At 42.4% G+C, this 21,892-nt stretch overlaps 1 protein-coding gene across 6 annotated transcripts in view; it reads right to left on the reverse strand.

Annotated features, from left to right (window-relative positions):
• Window positions 1-21,892, reverse strand: part of CPNE1 (copine 1) — a 44,735-nt gene continuing 22,843 nt past the window's right edge. For 5 of the 6 annotated variants that reach the window (XM_075166158.1, XM_075166159.1, XM_075166161.1 and 2 more), the window contains 15 exons: window positions 15,998-16,126; window positions 15,260-15,439; window positions 14,195-14,269; window positions 13,820-13,891; window positions 13,078-13,161; window positions 12,562-12,651; window positions 8,641-8,739; window positions 7,357-7,443; window positions 7,200-7,259; window positions 6,621-6,754; window positions 5,922-5,976; window positions 5,792-5,843; window positions 4,261-4,394; window positions 2,258-2,494; window positions 1-1,185 (listed from right to left, as the gene is read on the reverse strand). In XM_075166158.1, the coding sequence (XP_075022259.1) occupies window positions 1,081-1,185; window positions 2,258-2,494; window positions 4,261-4,394; window positions 5,792-5,843; window positions 5,922-5,976; window positions 6,621-6,754; window positions 7,200-7,259; window positions 7,357-7,443; window positions 8,641-8,739; window positions 12,562-12,651; window positions 13,078-13,161; window positions 13,820-13,891; window positions 14,195-14,269; window positions 15,260-15,439; window positions 15,998-16,126 (1,593 nt within the window). In that variant the 3' untranslated portion in view covers window positions 1-1,080. Of the gene's footprint in view, window positions 1,186-2,257; window positions 2,495-4,260; window positions 4,395-5,791; window positions 5,844-5,921; window positions 5,977-6,620; window positions 6,755-7,199; window positions 7,260-7,356; window positions 7,444-8,640; window positions 8,740-12,561; window positions 12,652-13,077; window positions 13,162-13,819; window positions 13,892-14,194; window positions 14,270-15,259; window positions 15,440-15,997; window positions 16,127-21,892 lie in introns of those variants that run through there. The other variant, XM_075166162.1, reaches the window with a different exon arrangement.

Consider the following 21,892-nt stretch of genomic DNA (forward strand, 5'->3'; position numbering starts at 1 on the left):
TTATATAAGTCAAAGCAGATTATTTATTTATGAAACTGAAAGTGATGACCACTTGTAGTGCGATGACAAGCCCAAGTTTCTGTATCTCTATTTTGAAATGAACTATCCCGTCTCTCAAAAGACTTGTGCTTTGCTATCATGTGCCTGTTCTACAGTCCCCAGACCACATAATACACACTTCACACTTCAGAGGACAAGGAAGCACCTCCTCGGAGTTCCACAGATAGTTAGTTACTTCATTTCGTAACTTCTGTGACAGAAAGAAAGCACTCAAAGCATCTTTATTTCAATGCTTCCAGTTGCTGGATTTTGAAAGTCACATTAATGTGACTCATTATCCCACCCCACCCCCCGATTAATTAGTGATTAATTCTCATTAATCCCCCCACAAATAAGCAAAGTGCAGTGTTCTTAAATTGCAACAATGGCTCCAAGCAAGAGGCCATCACAGAAGCAATTACTGCTAATAGAAAAACGTGATTAAAAAAAAGATTGCAAAGTATGGTCACTGAAATTTAAAAATAAACCTCTACATATAAAAATAGACTGGCACTTTATGAAGGCACAACAAGAACCACCTCAGGCATCCAACCAGCAGACTTTGGTACCAACCAGTACAGAAGGGTCCCCATTCCCAAGGCAGCTTGATGGAAGAAGAAAAACCGATCAAGGAACATATGATAAGTATCATTACAGTAAACACAACTGCAATACTTCTACCAAACTCAGCATTGAAGCAGTGCTGCGTGAGCAGCTCAGTGCACATGCCCACGCTGATACCAAGCAGCGGATGGGCCTTGTCAAGCAATGATGCGTGGTATGATGTGTCACTGTTGCAAGGTGGAAAACCAACAAGGTCTATTTTTCTGTGACAAAAACTGCCAGCAGTTGTGTTTTTTCCATATTTACATTCCTTCCGATTAGGAACAGGAAAGATCAAAGATACAGAGCACAAGCAGGTAAGAGAATGAGTGTGAATCTCGAGACACTGAGCACCCACAAAGGAGAGTGTGGGTGCAGACAGCTCTCTTCACCCCAGTGATATAGGTGGCCAGGGTCAGGCTGCAATCTACATCATCTTTATTGCCGTGGTTTCACAGGTGGCCATCCCTGCCACTTATAGTACGACACCAGCTGCTTAGGCACTTCAGCCAGAACCATCTGGGAAAGAGCTTCCCGGGGAGCCTGCAAGAACAGGGAGAATAAATCAGAAATACTGCAGAGAAAGCACTTATCAGCCCAGTGACAAACTCTCTTACAGAATTCAGAGTGCAGCCCCCCACCGGCCACGTCTCACTCCCTGTTTCAAGCGTTGCTAGCTGCAGTTTTAGGAGCTCTTCCAGCCAGTCTCGGTGAGCACTGCTGATGAGAATCGCTTGTTCCCACCCCTACACTGCTCCCACCTCAAGCCCAGGCTCATATAGCCTTTATATGGCCCTGATCTGGCCCTGGGTGGGAAACTGCCCCAGCCACTAGCAATTGCTCTAATTTTGGGTTTTCATTGGACGCCACTCATCAACCCAATTCACTGTGCAACGTGCATGAATGCTAGTGCCAACAGTGGAAGTAGGGAGGAGCTGGGGAATGACAGAACTGTTTTCAACAGCAAGGAAGACTTATCTCAGCTTAAATGAGAGGAAATGGCCTCAAGTTGCACCAAGGGAGGTTTAGACTGGACATTAGGAGAAATTTCTTTACTGAAAGAGTGGTCAGGCCTTGGAACAGGCTGCCCAGGGAAGTGGTGGAGTCACCATCCCTGGAAGTATTTAAAAGACGTGTAGATGAGGCCCTTAGGGACATGGTGTAGTGGGCATGGTGGTGTTGGGTTGACGGTTGGACTCGATGATCTTAGAGGTCTTTTCCAACCTGTATGATTCTATGATTCTGTGATTCTAAACCACCCACGGGACTCGACATCAGACACTGACAATATGATCTCAGTTCCTTGGCTAAATGTTTGCATTCCAGAAGAGAAAACATCTCCTTTACTCCTTTAACTCTGCAATAGCTAAGAGACCATATACTAAATCAATGATACAACAAGAGCTCTTTAAGAAAAGCCGCAAGAGAACTGCAACAAGGCACGCAGTTTCAAATACAGAAGCAAACATCTCAACTCTCACTGGGAACAAGCAGCTTGGACAGCACTTTGAGCATGCAGCTTGCTGCCTTGTCTAGACCCATGCTCATTTTCTTAATGTAGTAACTAGATATATATATTGGCAACTGGACTCTTCTGAAGTTAAAGACAACTTACATTTTTGAACTGTCGGAAAGGCACAAACTGGACAATGTCTCGTGCAGCTGGCTCTCCTGTCAGGGACTTCAGGACACCGTTGTCTCCGTCAAGGAACTCCATTGCTTTGAAATCAGCTTCACCAACTCCAACAATAATGATGGACATTGGCAGCTTGGAGGCATTAACAATTGCTTGCCTAGTTTGGTCCAGATCAGTGATCTCTCCATCTGTGATGATCAGCAAGATAAAATATTGCTGAAAAACATTAGAAACCACCAGTTAGGGAGTTCAACAGCAAAGCTCACATAATGGAGCAATTTCTTACTCTAAGAAAGAAATCAGATGGTGCTGTGGATAAGACATTAAGGAAACTTATGTTTATTCCCATTTTTTCGTATGCATAAGACCTTTCATTGTGCACTTCAGATGTCCTCTGTACTAGAAAAAATATAGAGGCTTAAATTCAATTCATAAAGAACAATTATATCAATTGGCAGAAAGTACTAGAGATGAGCAAAGTTCTACTAAATCAACAAAGCTGCATATAAAATTCACTGATGGATGCTGCTTTACTCACTGACATCTCAAAAAGGCTAAAATTTAATATTTAATAATCCTGGAGTGTAACTCAGAGAGTCTTCTTTTTTAGTTACCCATAATTTAAATTATAAGTATTAGAAATCTCAAAATGCAGCAGTGACAAATGTCACGACACAAAGACACAGAGATAACAAGAGGGGAAGAATACAAGAGCTTTTCTAGAAAGAAAAAAACACCTCAAACCAACAGATTAACATGGTAAAGTGTTTAAAATTTCCTTCCTTTTCCAGAGGCTAAGGTTTAGTACCTGGTTCTGAAATGAGCAACCACTGTTTTATAGCAGCTATCTACAGACTTAAAATGAAAATAAAAAGTGAGACACACACACAATGAAAGTAAAAGAAAACTGAACTTCCAATTCCAAAATCCAGTTAACAACAAATGTGACTATGGTTGTACCCATTACTGACAGATTCTTTATTTAAATAGTTAGTTTTTCATCTGTAAGAAAAAATGGAAATATTTAACATATAAAGAGAAATAAGAAGATTCCCCCAAGTGTTGGGAAGGCTAAAAAATACCCTCAGAAATGTAAGAAATGGATCTCCCTAGACCAAGCACCTCACAGTGTGGGAAGTGCCTTCGACGTACACACAAACATAAGTAGAACCAAAAATACTGACACAGCTAGACCATAAAGCAAGTATCAGAGTGTACATCAAAATTCCTTCTGATTGGTCTGTCAAAATGCAATCAATTAAACCTATCAGGAAATATGAGTCCTTCACCCCTAAGCAAAAGGAATGAAGTTTAAAGAAATGGAGTTGAATTTTAACAGCAGCTGTGGGCACGCAAGCACACAAATGAGACATGGAACGCAACTGCAGGGTAGCATGGATGCTCTGCAGTGCAATTAGCATACTGATGTAACAGTTCTCAGACTCCTTTGTCAATCTGGCCCTCTAGATACCCTGATTCTGCATGCCACCATGGTGGGACAGATAGTAGAGCCCTCGGATATTTTTCCTGGAGGCAGTCTTTGTGTACATTCTTGAGAGCAAAATTGTTTGGAATAAAATATATAGAGCCCCTCTATACTGTATGCATTCCCTTCAGGTGACAGAGCTTGGCAAGAGAGGTTAGAGCGAGGCAACTGCTGACAGAGTTCAACTGGTCTAAAAGCCAACACAGCACCCCTGTATATTTCAATAATAAGTACAATGCCAGCAAACTGTGAAAAGGAGAAATAAATATGACTTGAGCAATGGAAACTAATGTCAGTGTCTACCAAGTACAGGTTCATATCAGTATGTACCAAGAGAGTACCAACAGCCTCTCTGTAGGCTGGTAGGAGAGGACCAAACTTGGCATCCTAAGGAAGGAAGACAACATCACCTTACCATTCCATTCTATCCTATCATGAACATGGAAAACAGAAACATCAACCCAACGCAGATCCACAGGAAAGGACATGCACTCACTGAAGCAGTTCCTTGTTGTGCTGAGTGTGCTGCAAACCTTGCCACATGGTTTATAATAGGAGAAAAATTGGTTGGCCCATAGAGTTGGATCTGAGGAAGGATCTGGCGGTAGGCATCCACGATTCCTTGGATCCCTGTAATGCAAGGAAGGCAAGCTGCCACAAGAGCCTCACAACTTCTCCGGTAATTATTTTATAAGCATTACTAAATGGTACGGCAAAAGGATAATAACTCTCACACAGCTGTGAACTCCCAAAGGACAAATAAGCAGCAGGATAATAGCAAATACACAAAGCACAGGGTTGAAACCAGTGGACACCTGCAGAAGATTTGCAGATTTCTCCCCCATTCTACATTCTTCACATTACTCTTCGTGCCTCTAACATCACAAAGCTCATGGAAGTTGCAGGGAAAATAATCTAATGAAGGCACGCTGATGACTACGTTTACCTTGTTCTTTCTACCTTGTCATCCAATTTGTCTTGTTTAATTGCTTATAGTCTAATTTATAGACAACAAGGTCAGAAGCTCTCTGGAACAGTAACTTTTTATTTTCCTTGCGTGAAAGTTAGACAATGATACCTGATTCAGGATTCAAACATTTCTGTAACAGAAATAGCAATCCCTAAGGTTTTTCCTATGCAAGCAGCTTTTCTCAGGTTAACTAAACAAAATTTTTTAAAGAGTCCGATTTTAAATGGTGCATATTCTTCTATGGATCCATCTAAATTGGCCTATTCCTGGCTTGTATCAATGTAGCTTCATTTGCTACTGCATGCATTTTCCATCATGCAGGTTTTAGTGCAGTAAATCCCAAAACTACTGCACAGGGACTCTTAAAGCGCAAAGACACAGATCCCAATGAGGCAGACAATGCCAATGATGGAGGAAATGCTTGGATTTTAACACTGAATCTCAGATTCCACTTTTTGTTGGCCTTAGACCATACAGAAAAACTGAACCAAGTTAAAAATGCTTGTTCAAGAACAATTCTGTGTCACTGCATGCTGAGAGAGTTCTTAGTCCTAAAAGGTCATAATCCAGCCTAAAGAGCAGACATTAAAAACAGCTGAAACAACCTCCACTAAAGACGGCGGCTATAAAGCGAGTAAGCTTTTAAGACAACGCTTTAAAAGATAACATTCGAACATATACCCATTGCTGATGAAGCAACGATGGTCTCTAACAGCCTTAGCAGATGGTCGCTCTGGAAGCATGACTAGCACAGGAACATTGCTGATCTGAATTGCACTGGATTCAGATAACGTACCAGAAGTAACCAAGTTGCAGCAACAAAAATTTCAGCACAGACTAACAATCAAATTAAATCTAAACCCCTTCACTGGAGCTTACGTAGACCGCACAGACGTCTGCATCAACACACATCCACTCTTGTCAGCATCCAGGTGAGAGTAAATCTAGTTTGCTGCATGTCTTGGTGCTGCATCTGTTTTTCACCAGTTATAAAAGAAATACAACACTTCAAACATCTGTCCCTCTCAGTGAAATATTAATAAAGAGGTGTCCTCACCTTGACAAAAAGGGTTGCTGGGGTTGAAGTTCAAAGCAAACTCATGAGATACCTAGAAAAGGGGACACTGCAAAGAGTTACGGAATGCAGACACAGACAGAGCAACTGCCCAGCGTTGTGAAGGCCCTACCTGCCAGCTAGGAGGAACCTGAGCTCCAAACCCAAACGCAGGAAACAGCTTGTCCCTGGAGAGAAAGGGCAACAAGAAGAAATGAGAAAGAGCAATTCTTTAATACCTCACTATTCTGTTTTTTTCCCAGAAAGCAGCTGGAGACCAAGGTTCAATTGCTGCCACAAGGAACGGGTACACCATCTAGCTCCCCATGGCCAGCCACCAGTTACCCAAGGGTTGCAGGCTTGGGCTTGAGTTTCAGAATTTCTTTCAGTGCAGCACCCCACAGGACTCTGGGGAGACTTCCAAGTAGCAAGAGAAAAGCCAACCCAACCACAGCCTGGCTAAAGGACAGAGCTGACAAACATGTTCCCATTGAATCAAACAGGGCGTTCACGTTTGAAATGCACCATCAGCAACAAGAGATGAGTGACCAGCTAAAGCAGCATTACAGAGTAACCCAGGGCCATGAAAGGGCAGACCTGGAGGGACATACCAAGCAAATATGCCAAGGTACAAAGGGCTGCCACTGCCCCCCCTGGCAGTCACAGAAGCAGGAGGAAGCAGTAGCAGCTCCTGAAGGGATCTCCCAAGGAAAGGTAGCACCTCAGTCATTCAAACACCACAGCTCTGGAACAAGCTATCAACCTTGGTCACTGACACCTGCTGAGACACATTTTTGATGAGGTGGCTAGATCACTTAAGTTCATTACATACGTGTCATAATCCTGGACTACACTTCCCACACTCCAGATGGCAATCAGGTACTCATTTATCCCATCTGGGCTGATGTAGTGAAGAGAATCTGGTGACTTGGGATCTCCGTTGGAGCCAGTGAAGTCGACACCCACCTAATCAGTCAAGATGATGACAGCAAGTCACTGATGCATTAACATAAGCAAATGAGAAGTAGTAACCATACCCAGAAACAGAGTGTTAGACCAGGCCCACATAGCCCCCTTCCTCCCAGGCACACAGGTAGCCCCATACAGGGACAAGCAAACAAGCCTGCGTACCTCCTCCCGCTGGGGTACATACATGTTTAAGAAGTAGTACTCCTTTCCACTGATAGACTGAACCGATTTTTCAAAAAAAGTTTAAGAAACCCTAGTTCCATTGAAGTTGCTACTTGATCACAAAAAGTAAAAATATAATATCATTTGGTTTTTGCAGTCTTCATCACCGCAAATTCACACAGCATTTGCAGTCATTCACACTGCAAATAAAAGTACTAATCACAACCTCATTGCTCTTGTCCTGTCATCTACCAAGATGTGCAGTGGGGAAACAACTCACTGTAAAGTTAATCTGGCAGCCTCCCATAACGTAGTCCAGAAACGAATATTCTGTCTCAATCTAGAGCAACAGATGGACAGTGTTACTCCTCCCCATAACAACAGATTTCATACAATCAGAAAATAAAAAAGCCAAAAACCAACAAAAATCTTCCTACCTTGCAGGATTTTATCCTAATAATGCCAGAGTTTTTGTAGCTCTTTTTCTTTTGTTTTTTCTCAGGATGAATGCATTCAAATTCTACCTACAGAAAGCAAGCATGCAAGAAGCAAGTTCCAAAATACCTGCATTTACAGCAGGGCAAATTATTGAAACAGAATGGTGTCAGACACCACACAACTTCAGTGTTACCCAAATATCTGTCAGAATTCTGAAACTTAATTTTAAAAATGTTTGCAACTACTTTGGCTGCTATTTGGCAAGTTAAATGGGATACTTTTGCTACTGGGCAAAACACAAGGAAAGACCTCAGAAAAGTCTCTCTCCTCAGCACTATAACTGTTATTCTGTACGCAATCATGGAACAGTGTCATTGTATCAGAGGAAAAAAAAGTTGGTCACAAATACAAGCATTTCTCTTAACATAATCAGGTTCTTTTTCCATTAAGGGAAGGGAATGCACTCAAACAGAAGACAAGGAGGCAAAATCTCGTGGTGGGGGAGGCCAAAAAAGCCTAGGTGGCAGGCTCCCAATGGCAGTGTTTCACTGCTTTGTTTCACTCGCATTAGTTCTGATTTCATATGGGCTAGGGAAAAAGACAAGAGTCTTCCACCAGCTTCAGGATTATAACCACAGAAATCAAGTTGGCTGGCAACTGGAAGCAGTCCTAGGCTACGTCCTGTGTGCAGATTTATTTGTCTGAATTCAGATGAGACATCTCCATGAGAATGAGAGTTCAGGTTGTCACTGCAGACAACAGAGAGAAACAAGCACCACCAGCAAACAATTGAACTTATCCTAAACTGGATGCCCAAGACAAGTAAGAAGAGTGCCCTTGGAAGCACTGCTTCTCTCCGTTATCTAGAAAGGCGACCAGAGTGCTCCTGAGGGCGACCAGCTCAAGCACAAATGTTATCTGAGACAAGCCCTACCTCTGGACTTGTCTGTTAAAGCATGAACAAGTCCTTTTATTTCCACTTGACTCGGCAGAGGCAAAAGCAAGCTGAACTGTTGGGAAAAGTGGCTGGCGGCCAGCAGACAATGGGCTCAAGGATGTCTTCAGGAATATGAATGGTAATAGTACCCAAGGAAAACAGAGCAATATAATTCCCACACCAGGTTTTATTATTCCCAGATGTTGGCTTAGTAATACAAAGATACAGACAGAAAAATTCACTTCTGGAGGCGACAACTAAGAATGTATCTCTGACGTCAATATTAAAAAGGGTTTGTGAAAGGCTGAGTTATGGACTAAGTTAGCAGAGGACTGAGAAAGCTCACCGGAGAGCCGTCACCCGCTTTCTGCAGCTGAGTCAGGTTAGTTTCAAAAGCGCCTATCAAGTCATGTGCCCCGTCGCTGTCGTGATCTGCACACTGTACCTGAAAGGGACGAGAGAGCAAGCAATGGGCAAGCGTACTGCATTAGGGAGGACAGCAGCTGCTCACCACCTGGTCTCCTGCTTCCGACAGCGTTGCAGCGATGCTAGCGAACTCCCCTATCACATCTGAACTGGTGGTGTCATCCGTATCACTAACTGAAATCTGACAGTAGGCGAGACACCCAGAGTGCATCTCACAAAAAGGAAGATGTTCAATTGCTCACCCATTTAAGTACACACAGTGAAAGTTTTAATGAAAAGCTTTCCCCAGGTTAAAACACAAGAGATTAACACAAACAAAAAAACACAAAAACCCCCAACATTTCACAGCCCAGATGTATAAATGCGAGATCATTCAGGACAAGATATGCAACTGGGGTAATGGGAAGAAGCAATTAAAAATTTGTTATCTAAGCACTTTCTGAATATACTCTTTTCTTCTGCTCAGCAATAGCATCAATTTACAAAGAAATTGCCATTTCCACAGAGCACTAAGTCTGTCTTTTTCTGCATCTTATACCAATCAATTATAAATACTTAATAACCAGTCATGTTTAAATCAGCATGAAAGCTTCAGAACTAGATAATGCAAAAGAGCAATGCATTTAAAAATACAAATATGCTAGTAACTATGGCTTAGAGCAAACACTGTAAGACATATATTGTCAATAGCTCCCCACAAAATCAGCTATGAGGAGCATTTATAAATGCACAATACACACGACTGCAGAACACAAGTAATTCCAGAAACAGTCAATCAAGTTTGTGAACAGCTGCTTCGCCGCCGTTGAAGTTCACGTGCTACACAGATTCAAAAGCTCTCTCTCTCTGAGATCTGCCTTTAGTAATCAAGAAACTGATGTTACTCCAGTATAAACCACAGTGACAGCTTTCTCCTCAGGACGAAGGCACAAGATGAACCCATGGGTAACACCTCAATAAGGATGTCAAATTCAATGGCTAGATATCTGAATTTGAGACAGGGTTCTTCTAGGACTACTTTGATCCACTAGGGATCTACCACTGGTATGAGTGGGAAACCTGTACAAAAAGCCGAGTGAATTATGGCCTAATGCAGCCACCTACATGGAAAGCACCGTGTCATTCTTCAGTCTCTTAATGGGAAAACAAGATCACCTTAGAAACTGTGCCACCCTTCTGCCCCTGTATCCTTCCCAACTCACCGCCTTTCCACTCCTCTCTTCTGCACGCTCCACCATGAAGCAACTCCCACCCTCCTGCCTGAACTCCACTCCACCTCTTTCAACAACTCTGATGTTTAAACACCACCCAAAAGCAACCGGATTATGCCAGGGAGGCCAAAGAAGAAGGCTCTCGTGCAGAAGCCAGGGTGCGGACTCCTGGTGCAGGGTCTCCTTTGCACCAATACACCTGGAGAGCTGCAGAGAATTCTGCAGCTGCCACCTCCACGCACCTCCTCTCCCCTCCTGCTTGCTCCCACTGCCCCTCTCAACCACGCCAATAAAATTGTATCTAGGACCAGTTTCGATATTCGTTCACAGCATGATACGGCTTAAAACAAACCTCTTTTTGCAAGGGTTTTCTAAAACTGGCCAAGATTCACTGTATGCAGCCCAAAGCATGATGCTGCTGCAAACAAAATCCTACTAGCGATACTGCAGGACACTGTATACAGTTATTTACTGATTAATTGTTTCTTTGCAAATGAACTATCCAATATTCATTACGAGCTTTGGAATACAGTCAGCAGGTAAAAGGCCCCTTTCATCTCCAGGAGGAACTTTCAAAATTCACAGAAAATGGATTTGCCTTTATGTATATGTCACCAAACACATGGACTGGCAGCTTTAGTCCCAATACCAACACCCACAAATTTCACATTTGCTATTTCCATTTAAATAACTATGGGGGAGAGATGCTACTTTCATTTGCCCCTATTTTTAACGAAACTGTCAAGAAGATTAGGCTGTGTCACAAATCTGAGCTGTTCTTAACACAGAACAAGGAGAACATCACTCTGCATCACAATGAAGAAAGAATTACCAAAATATTAGGTAGCATCGTTAATTTGATCAAAAGATTTATGTTCATGCACGTATTCAGAACATAATCCTCACACATAGCTGGCAAAGCTGACGTTTAGGGGATGCATCAAAATGGCTGTTTCCACTGTGCTGAAGTACAAACAGTCCTCCCTTCACTGACTACCATTATTTCACATGTAATTGTTCCTACGTAAATTTTTTGAAGTCTCAAACAAGAGGTTCAGAGCAGCAAATACCAGATGAAACACCAATGCAGTATTATATTCTTTAGTGAAGAACTCAGAAACTGCTGCCTGTCAGCCTGGATCCCCCAATCTGACTGACTTCCCTAACCTGTTAAGTACAAGAACAGTATAATCCTTTTTCACAGCTGCATTGTGAAACTTAATAGATTATTTGCACATGCATCGAGAATTTTGGCTGAAACGAACTAACAGCAAAAATCTATCCTTTTTTAAGAAGCAGGTCACTCCAAAGTGAATTCTAAAGCACAGAAAGCTTCCGGAAAACAAACAAACAAAAAACCCCAAAACAGACCAAGCAAACAAAACAAAAGCAAAAAAAAAAACCCAAGCAAACAAAACAAAACAAAAAATCCAACCACACAAATCTTTTTGGAGTATAGCAAATACAGCCTCATGTAACAGAATGTGTAAACCATGCCATCTCGTATCAGTTTTGACAAATGATAATATGCATCTCCTTGCCATCTCCTGTCCACATTTGCTGCTCACTTTTGGACCAAGAGGACTTCTTTCTGACCCAAGACTGTTGATTCCCCAACAATAAAAGCTCATGAACACCACTTAGAACATTGCCACATATCAACAAGCCCAGCACACCTGAACATCTATTTCCAGGTTAATAATCTCAGTAATTATTTAGACCTGTCATGCTGCACAAATAAAAACATTAGCGTGCATGGTTTTTACTAAATCTTTCAGATTGAACTTCCAGCATGAGATTTCTTCACAGACAGGATCAGGCATGAAAATTCTGCAAATGGAGTTGGATAAGCAGAGAGAGACTATACTCACGCAGAACTATCTATGGATTTAAATGCCTTTACGTTATCAACACATTGCCTAGAACAGAAATTAACAAATTAATTTGCTATCAGATTTTCTTTTGTAGAAACGTACTAAAAGATGTAATTGTTCTGCTACCACCTCCATAAGCCAGGAGCAGAGAGAATTAGTCATCATATACAAGACCAGAAGGAATTGCAGTTCTGACTCAAAACCAAATTTCTAGTTGGAACAGATTGAAAAGGAGTTGGGACAAGCCTGCCAGTCTCATGAACGGATGAATCTGACAGATGTCAGCCCTCTCTATGTCAGTGTCCTAAAGCACTCAAACTTGTCCAACATATATGAGCTTCTTGGTTAACTTAGAAACAGTGCTAGAAAGCCACAATTTAAAAAACAAACAAACCCACAAAACAAAACAACAAACAAAAAACAACAACAACAACAACAACAACAAAAAACCACCACCAAAAAAATCCCCACCAAAACCCAATCTGAATAGTGGAAAACTCAGATATAATTCTTCTTATGATTAATCATTATAGTGTGTCGCTTCTGCATTTCCTGACTTCTCGATTTGATAACTCATGATGTTTTAATACAGACTTCATACTTAATAAACATATAATCACTTATCTGCTACACTACTATTCTAGAAAGGCAATCTAAAAATTTAAATATGACTAGACAACCTGATAACTCATAGTTAACATCAACGAGATTGGACTACTTATAACAACAAACAAAGAGAATTTCTGAAGGTTGTACCTTGATAGATTTATTAAAATCTCCACCACAGAACGTCTGCAAGGAAACACTGAACTTCCTCCAGCATGGATTTAAGTTGTTCTTAATCACCTTAAAAAAATTACAGCATAATGTCACGTGAGGGATGCGGTGTGCAAGTCACTAAGAAACATAACATGAGGGTTCTGCACAGCTGTCTAAGAACAGCCTCAGTCAGTTCAACCCTGACATGCACTGACGGCCAAGCAAAAGCTCTGTAAGAAATAGAAGGCTGAAGTTCAGGGTTAAATTTTAGAGCCAAGCCAACCTAACAGCTCATCACCACTGAAAGGAGGAGAGTCCTGCCACTCTTCTCACTTGGTGCATGGTTGGACTCTTCACTGAGCCAGCTTAATCCAGTCACCAGGCAGCAAATAAACCATTTTCTGTGCCAGGTCAGAGTAATTTTCATTGCAGAACTGGTGCAAAGCATGACCAGGAGTGGGACTCCCACTTTCAGTAGGAGTAACTTAACTCAACTCAGCGTAGAAATACTACCTCTGATCTGTACGTCAGCTGCCACGTTCCAGCATCACTCTGCTTGTAAAACTCCAAAAATGGATCCGATTTACCTAAGAAATCCTGCAAACAAAAACCCAACAGAAGTAATCAGCCTCCTGTATTTTACACAGATGAGAGAAGAGCTGGCTAATCAGCACGCAATACTTCAAACAAAGCACAAAGTCAAAGAAACTATATTTCTTTTCCTCGCTTTTATTTTACTTTTCTCTTTTAAACTGCTGCACTTTCTAAGTTATCAGAATTTATCAATTCTGATTCCAAGACCGCCTCCTCAGACCGTTTTTGTCACTATAAATCATGTCACTTTGCTGACTGAACAATGAGGTCACTAAATCCCTGGATTGGTCTTTGGCTTAAAATAACATCAAGGCAGCGTACCTAAATTTCCACTTTTTCTTCCTTAATAACATAACAGAAAGCTCAGTTCACAGCTACAATATTCATCAGAGACAATTACGTAGTTGAACTGAATATTCCAAAGCCAAAATAATCCCCCAAAACCTAAACCTGGCAGTTGAGTTTCTGGTTTGACATCGTGGTTTTCAACATGAAATTATGTCTCCAGTTTACTTCACTGTAAATAACAAAACACAGTGAGCCTTTTTTCATACACAGATTACCTAGCTTAGTTGAATGTCTGCAAATACAGAGAGATTCCTGGCCAAAAGGCACTAACTGTAAATATCGCAAAAGCATGCAATACAATTTCAAAAAATACCTTTTTGTCCAAGTTTCGGGCTTCAATTTCCAACAACACAACCCTGGTATCTTTAATCTCCTCTGCTGAAATCTGTGCCACAGAAATTTGAAAAAATAGATAAATAAATAGATAAATAAATAAATAGATAGATAAATAGATAGATAAATAGATAGATAGATAAATTAATGGATAAATAAATAGATAAATTAAACAAGAAACCTGAGTTTTATTCATACTTTGTCCATGAAAGAAACGGTAGTTACAAATATCTATCTTTCCTGTACATGTGTAGCATTTGAAGATACACTGACAGAAAACCAGAGATGTTACTTTGTCTCAGACAACACATGAAAGAATAAGAAACCACGTTTTCCACACAAAAACCTTCTTTACCGTAATGGTGCCCTTTCCTGCTGGCTTTCCCTGCTTCAATTCCAGTGGTCGCGTGAACACTGAGCTGGACACAACCTAAGGTTAAAAGACAAATAATATAAATATCAAGTTAGACAAAGAGCAAAGAATTACTCTTGAGGAGCAAAATTTTCAAACTGTCCTAAAAGATCTAAAAGGATTTAAATGCATTTCCAACAGTGACAGCCATCGGTTTGTGTTCCTGAATGGCTGAACAGTCTGAAAATTATCTTCTCTCATTATCCACAAAACAGTACCCACTACCACGTCTCCAAACTTAACTTTAGCCTCCTATTTTTGCTACCCCCGAGACACAAGAGGCATTTTCATCACGAGTAGCATTTTCACCACGGACCGTGCTTCATGCTTGGTGACGAACCAGGCCACTGCCGCCAGGCTGACTGACGGCTCGCCAAGAAACAAAATTGCATCCGATAATAAACATTACTGTACGGGAAAATTCTGAAAATTAGGGGTAAAAAGGCTGGCGAAACACTGTATTCTGGACTGCGTGCTCTGGGGTAAAGGAAAGAGGACAGGCCATATCGTAACAGGCAAACGAACGTCCTGATGCAACTCTAAAGCTATGGAAAATCAGAAAAGACTATTTAATTTATCAAGTCTTTCTTTACTAACATGAACCCCATTTTTCTTCTCCTGCTTGCTATACAAACCCCTCCTCAGGAAATGAATATAGAATCTCAAATAGCCTTATTTCCCCAAATTTACTGCCTGATGATCACTTTGTCCAAAGGAAACTCCATTGGAGCTCTCCAAGTACCATGCCTTCCTTACTTTAGTGCTACAAGCGCCTTCTAAGTTAAGCAATTAATGGCAAACATGTATATTTCTAACCTTCACTTTGTGATTGACACAATGATTTTTATAACTATGTTCAACAGTAATGCCAACTAACCTGTTCAACAAGATGTTTTCAAATTTGAATGTGTCGAAGCCTTTGATAAAGCAGTCTTTCACCCCATTTTTCATAATAAACCCAACCCTTGCTGCTACTTTGTTAATCACTTAACACGCCTCTACACGTACCTGTCCCAGCGTGCACTCAATCCCTCCGAGGTAGTCATCGTCATTTAAATCAAAGGACTTGTTATCGATATCATACATGCCGAATTTCAGCTTCTGCACTTTCTCAAAGTAGTAGTCCACAATCAGTTTCTTGCAGAATTCAGGGTTTTGGCAGTTCTTGATCCTCTCTGTGCGATCTAGCTGCACAAACACGGAAGCAAAGCCGTTGATGATGAGTAAGAACCATGCTTTCTCCCACCTAGCTTTTAATCTGTGCCCCTGGGCCTCTGTGCTGGTTGAACACAGGCACCAGAACACACGCACCCCGGACTGTGCTTCATGCTTGGTGACGAACCAGGCCACTGCCGCCAGGCTGACTGACGGCTCGCCAAGAAACAAAATTGCATCCGATAATAAACATTACCGTACGGGAAAATTCTGAAAATTAGGGGTAAAAAGGCTGGTGAAACACTGTATTCTGGACTGCGTGCTCTGGGGTAAAGGAAAGAGGACAGGCCATATCGTAACAGGCAAACGAACGTCCTGATGCAACTCTAAGCAAATGTATGAGCAATTAATGAAACTAAATGAACGTAAAACTCCAAGCAGAGTTTGAGTGTGGGCATCGGGGATGCTGATTGAATGCAAATCTGAATTAAACGTATCGTGCACCCGCTAGGAAAACCAACGGGATGGAAACAGGGAAAACCCGGCGTGTTTGCACCCAACGGCAAAGCGGGGGCTGACGGCCGCCCTTACCTCAGCCCACTGGCCACCGCCCACGTCCTGCAGCAAGACACAGAGGGGATCCGAGCTGGAGCCCAGGTCCCTGTCGAGGAGGCTCCGGCAGGACACCGACAGCTCCACCCTGGACACGCACCCGGCCATCTGCGGGCAGAGCAGAAGGTCAGACCGCCCGCCCGGCTGCGCTGCCCTCCCGCGCCGCCGCTGCCCGCCGGGGCGGCCGCTCCCCCCCCGCCGCCCCGCAGGTGCTCCCGGTGGCGCGCGCGGCGGGGAGGCGGGGCCGGGCCGCGCCAGGTGCCGGGCGGGGCCGGGGCTCCGCGAGCGCGCCCGCAGCGCCGCCGCCGCGAGAGGGCGGCGGGAGGCCCGGCTCCTTCCTCCCCCGCGCCCTGCTCACCGGCCCCGACAGCAGGGAGGAGCGCGGCTGCAGCGCCGCCGGGCACCGACTGCGGCCCGGCCCGACCCGCCCCCGCGCTCCGCCTCTTTCATTCACGTATTTTTGTCGGGCTCTGCCCGCTGCTCCCGGCGGCTCCGGCTCCCTACGGACGGGCTGCAGCGAGGCAGGCGCCGCAGCAAAGGGCCCTTCCCTCCACCTACCGCCCTGCTCTCCCCAGGGGGAAACGAGTTTTTACAAACTCTCTCGCCTGTTGTCACTTCACCGGGGCAGCTGTCGACTAAACAGTTCCTGAAGCTCAAGGTCTGCCTGTGCAGACGCTCTCTCAGCCTTCACCTCACAGGGAAAGGAAACCTTGTCCAGACAGCGCCTGCAGGCAGCGCAGCAGCCACCACCCTAAACCGAAGAGGCCGAAGTTTGTTTCAACACGGTGGAAGAGTTGTAAAAGCCCCCCAGCCTGCAAGACCTCCCTTACGAGCTTGGCCCCAGGAGCTAGAGAGCCCCGTTTCTTTGTGGTGCTGCCTTCAGAAAAAAAATTGTAACATAATCTTGTAACAAGGTGATAACTGAATTTTATTACATATCAAACTGCAGACACTTCTGTTCAAGGAATAGCTATAACTCTCAAAACTGAATTTAGAAGATAAGCCTTCAAGCATCAAAACGTTCAAGAGATTGGACAGCTTGAGAGCTCTACCAAGTATTTTACACGTGAACATTTCATAGAGAAGCTCCTTCAGAGTTTGGAAAATAAGGAAACAATTGTTTGCTCTTTCTAGTATCTGAGTAGCCACATGGCTGTCTCATACTCGCAGGGCGTAAATATTTATCTCAGTGAAAAGACAAGCTTTTATTAGACAACATTGAATCCCGTAGACGTCCCAGGCTGCATTCTACCCTGGACAGATGTTAACATCATCCTTAATACGCTATTGCACAGCACTCTAGTGATGGCGGCAGGACAAAACCGGCACTCAGTAAGAATTAGCAAAGCTTTTGGCAAAGAGGAGCATAGTTCAGCTTTCTACTAAGGTCATCATCATCATCTGCTTTAACACCAGCATTTTCAAAGAGGCTAGTTTGAAGTATTCTGGTCAACTGTTCAAACTACTAGTTAGAGCCATCCATCTTCCACTTCAGTTGCCTTCAACCCCAAACAAAATTCACAACAGAAACCATTACCTTTAATAAATACATTCCTCCTAAAATCTGAAGTCACAGGTATCAGGTTTTTTCTTTACCTACACCTACCATTCCACCAGACCAGCTTACATCTCACACAGCCTCACATCTGCTCAGTCTGCCGTTCTACAGACAACTGTACACGTTTGTATGCCACCAGCTGTTTGACAACAAGGAAGATCAGGACAGACAGCCTCGGCTCCCGTGCCAAACTTTCTCCTCTATTTTCCTCTACTGCAACAGGGATTTCTGTACTAACAGGAGACAGAACCAGGAGCCACCTTTCCTCCCTACTAGAGCACAAAGGATCAGGAGTAAAGCTAACCTCAAAGAACCAGCTCCCCATAAACTTTAGCATCCCCCAACAGCAGCAGTTCCTTTCTAGGAGGAAAACATTACTACAGTTCTCAAGCTGCATGCAGAACAAATATGTACATATTTATTCCACGTTACAAAGACACCAGTAAGGAAAAGTTAAAAGTTTGAGATGGGACCTGCTGAATCACACAATGAAGCCAGGAGGCGAACTGACAAGTCCTCAAACCTGACCACCTCCCATCTGCTATCTGAATCTCTTCTCCAGATCAGTAGCAATGAAATTATGAAAATATTCCACTGCTTCAAGGATTCATCTTTCAATACACTAATATCCAGAAGGCTGTCTCATCCTACTGTTTTGGATTTAGTAATGGCATAGGATTTCCCTTGAAACACAGCCCAGATGTTCTGCTGAACCCCTGGGAAGTTACAAACCACAAGGGATCCTTTCCTGCTCCATCCGGAGATCGTAGGGCACCAGCTGATGCACATGACAACCAGGACGCAACAGAGTACAGCCAGGCCGGCCGTTTGGAGCAGTTGAGCAGGAACTGTTCTTCTAACAGGCTGTACTCCCTCCTCGCCAACTCGGGGGATAACAGGAAAGCAGATTTAACAACAATAGACAGAACCCTTATGGAAAGAAGAGGGATAGCTCCTTAACGGATTCAGATAAAAAATTCATGTTTAATCTGAAAACATCAGTTTGAACCTCAGCCAGCAATTGTTTATATATTGCTGCCTACAGACATCCTTGAAGAGCCCACACAAAGTTTTTTTTCACTTCACAGCTTTCCAAATACACTGTATGGTGTTCTCCAGTTTCAATCCATTCCTTGAATAATAGCAGCAGAAAATCCTGATCATAGACTAGTCTGGGTATCTCAGCAGCAAGAGCAAGAAGTAGGTGGTCTGGTAAGACACAACATCCATTGCAGTCAAGCCTGAAGATCTGCTTAGCCTCTAGGTAAGCACCTTCACCCAGTTATCCTGCTTGTGCAGTTAGTAGAAGTGCAAATCTCTTGAAACCTGTCTGCATCTGAAAAGCTTAAAAAGATCAAAAGCTTAATATATTTTCATTCCCAAACACATACATACAAAAATACTGAATGGGAAAAAAAAAAAAAAGAAAATAGTGGAGTTCCTCAGCCATTAGGAAAACTAGCCCCAACTTCAGTTAGCTATTTTTAAACAGGATTTATTGATAAGCATTGGCTCAAAGAGTCTCTTTTCCTCCCTAAAGCAAGAATTCTGGAATTTACTTTCATTCTTCATAGTAAACTGTATTTTACTATAGTAATTGCATCTCTTTTTCTACAAAAAGCGGAATTGTTTATGTGAAGTGTTATCAGTTGACTTTCATCTCCACCTCTCTCCATAAAGGCTCTGTTCACTTCCTCCAAGAGGAGTGACCATCCTGAAAGCTCTGAAAATGCCATCAATCCGCCCTTGTATTAGGCATGGGGTTGTTCTAAGTACAACCTCCCATCCTGTTTCTGAAGCAGAAGCCTGCAATGCTTTCTCTTTTCTCTTAAGCATCTGTCTTCTGAACATCCAGACAACCCTGCAACATCATCTTGATATTTCATCACTTTGAAAGCTGCCCAGCTAGCACGTGCCAGGTTACTCCCAAGAAGCAAGCACTGCACCGTCAGTACGGTTTTGAGCACCACGGACTAAGCAGTAACACTTCATCACTTACCAGTGCTGTGTAACAGACACATGATGAGAGAAAAAGGTTCTAGTGGTTACTATGCTCAAACAATGCATGAAGGCTCTGATCCCAGGCTAAGCATACAGTTTTGGTGTAATTAAACTAAAAGAACTTGGGGTTTCATTATTTTTATTAATAGCCTTCCTTTTTTCCTTGGCATGCACTCAAAGAACACCAATCCTGTTCAGCTTGCAGATTTGAGTCAACATTTCAAAAACAAATTTCATGTTGTTTCACTGAGTTTTCGTAGAGCATACTTATATTTATAACCATCCATACACACAAAGTATTAGCTTTTAGACTTGCAACAATTAATCTTTACTATGACAGAATATTATTTACATTTGTTGCAACACTCAATTTTTTCTATTTTCCAACAGTTCCAGAAGTTCTAGAATTCATTGATTTCTTACTTTCTCCCCCTCACAACCACCCTTGATAACTAATATTGATGTCTCTTATTTGAAACTTCTGGTTTACATAAGACAATGGGTATGTCCAAAGCAAAACCAGCAGCTAAAGCAAACTGCTTTCCTTAAAAGTATTAAAACACATTCAATTTATAAAAGATTTATTATAGATTGATCCTTAACAGCTTGCAACAATGACAATTTCACAAACAATCTCTCCAACTTACTTGCCACTGGCAGATTAAGGTACAGCATGGTCTGGATGTCACAAAACTATTCTAGTAGCAGAAATTTAGTTTGTCAAGTAAAAATGAACTACAAATACCATAATAAAGTCAAACTCTATTTAAAATACATAAAACAGAGCCACAGGTGCATCCTAGCATAATGGGGGTTCAGAAGAAAAGGCAATGTAAGCAAGCCACTGGGTAAGTGCTGTTGTTAGAAATAGCCTGTAAAATCGCAACTGATGTTATGTTACACCCCCACAATCAACAATTTATATTGACAATAGCCACACACATCTGATCCAATGCTCTCAAAACTTGGGGATCTCACTGTTGAGAGGCATCGCCTGTGAAGTTTCATCTTGAGCCGAATTCTGCACATTCCTTTCTCAGGGAAGAGTTTCCAACACTTAGCTTCAGATCCATCAGGCACCTATATTTTTTGCCTTTAGTTAGAATTGCACGATATAACACCACATTTTGAGGAAAAATAATATATCACCCACGTTATCCCTACAAACTCTAGAGCAAAATACTACCCACAAAAGTCTGTAAGATCCTGAGCACATACTCCAGAGAAGTCTTTCACTGCTCAACCAGACGTCCAATTCCCAGTTATTCAAGTAAAACACAGAACATCTCCGGACTAAGTAGTTTTAAGAAGTAGCTTTAAGAAGTGCTCGGACAACCAAACTGAGGTCCAGTTTAAAAAGTCAAATTTATTTTTTCTGTGCATACCACCTCTTCCCTGTAAAGATGATCATGAACTCCAATGGTTGTGTAATACACATGGAAAGACAAATCCCGTATTTCCAACAAAGCTGTTCTACACTGCATTGAAGCACACTAGTAAAGAAGTTGGTCCTAAATAACCAAAGACCAAAAAATTGCTACATCCTAGGAAAATCATGTAGGAGATCCACGTTACACATTCAAAAGAATAAGGAATTACCTGCTATTTTCTGAAGTTTTACGTAAGTATTTCAGAACTTCCAACCCTTTTCATGTGATTCTACAGAAAAATCAACTTCCTTTCATACAGAAAAGAACATTCTCCAATGTAAACAAAATTAACGCCATAGGCAAGTCTAGTATTAAGTTATAATTATTCTTCTAGTGATTCAGCTTAACGAAAGTTTAAAAGCACATCAAATATAAGAGAAGAAAGCACTGTCCACCTATGGTTGAAGAAAGCTCCAGAACAAGAATGCTGGAAGATTTTAACTGTTCCAATTCAGAGCTTTGGAGGGCCTCGCACTTCTCCAAAATGCCACATATAGGTGTTTGAAGCATAAACAAACTCCTCTGCAGTAGGAGTGCCACCATTTAGTCGACTAAGGACCGAGTGTTGGACCGTGTAAGGTGAGAATTACTGAATTACAACATGTTTTTATATGCTTCCATACCGCACTAAGCCTAAAAGCCAAAGGCTCCCCTTTCCCTTCAGGCTGGGGAGGACGGGGTGAAGAAGGGGTGCACAGGGCGAGAGGGTGGTTGTTACTCAGATCACCTCAATACGGCAGCTCACAGAACTCATGGAGTCGCCCGGAAGACAAGAAAAATCTAGTAACTTATGGCATCAAACACCATCAGCAATATTTTTAGTAGCGCCAGGAGTGATGTCTTCTAGAGATAAAATGTTAGCGTTATCGCAGAATCCAGTCTTGT

This window comes from Calonectris borealis, chromosome 17 (genome assembly GCF_964195595.1).
Source record: "Calonectris borealis chromosome 17, bCalBor7.hap1.2, whole genome shotgun sequence".
NCBI classification, from domain to species: domain Eukaryota; kingdom Metazoa; phylum Chordata; class Aves; order Procellariiformes; family Procellariidae; genus Calonectris; species Calonectris borealis.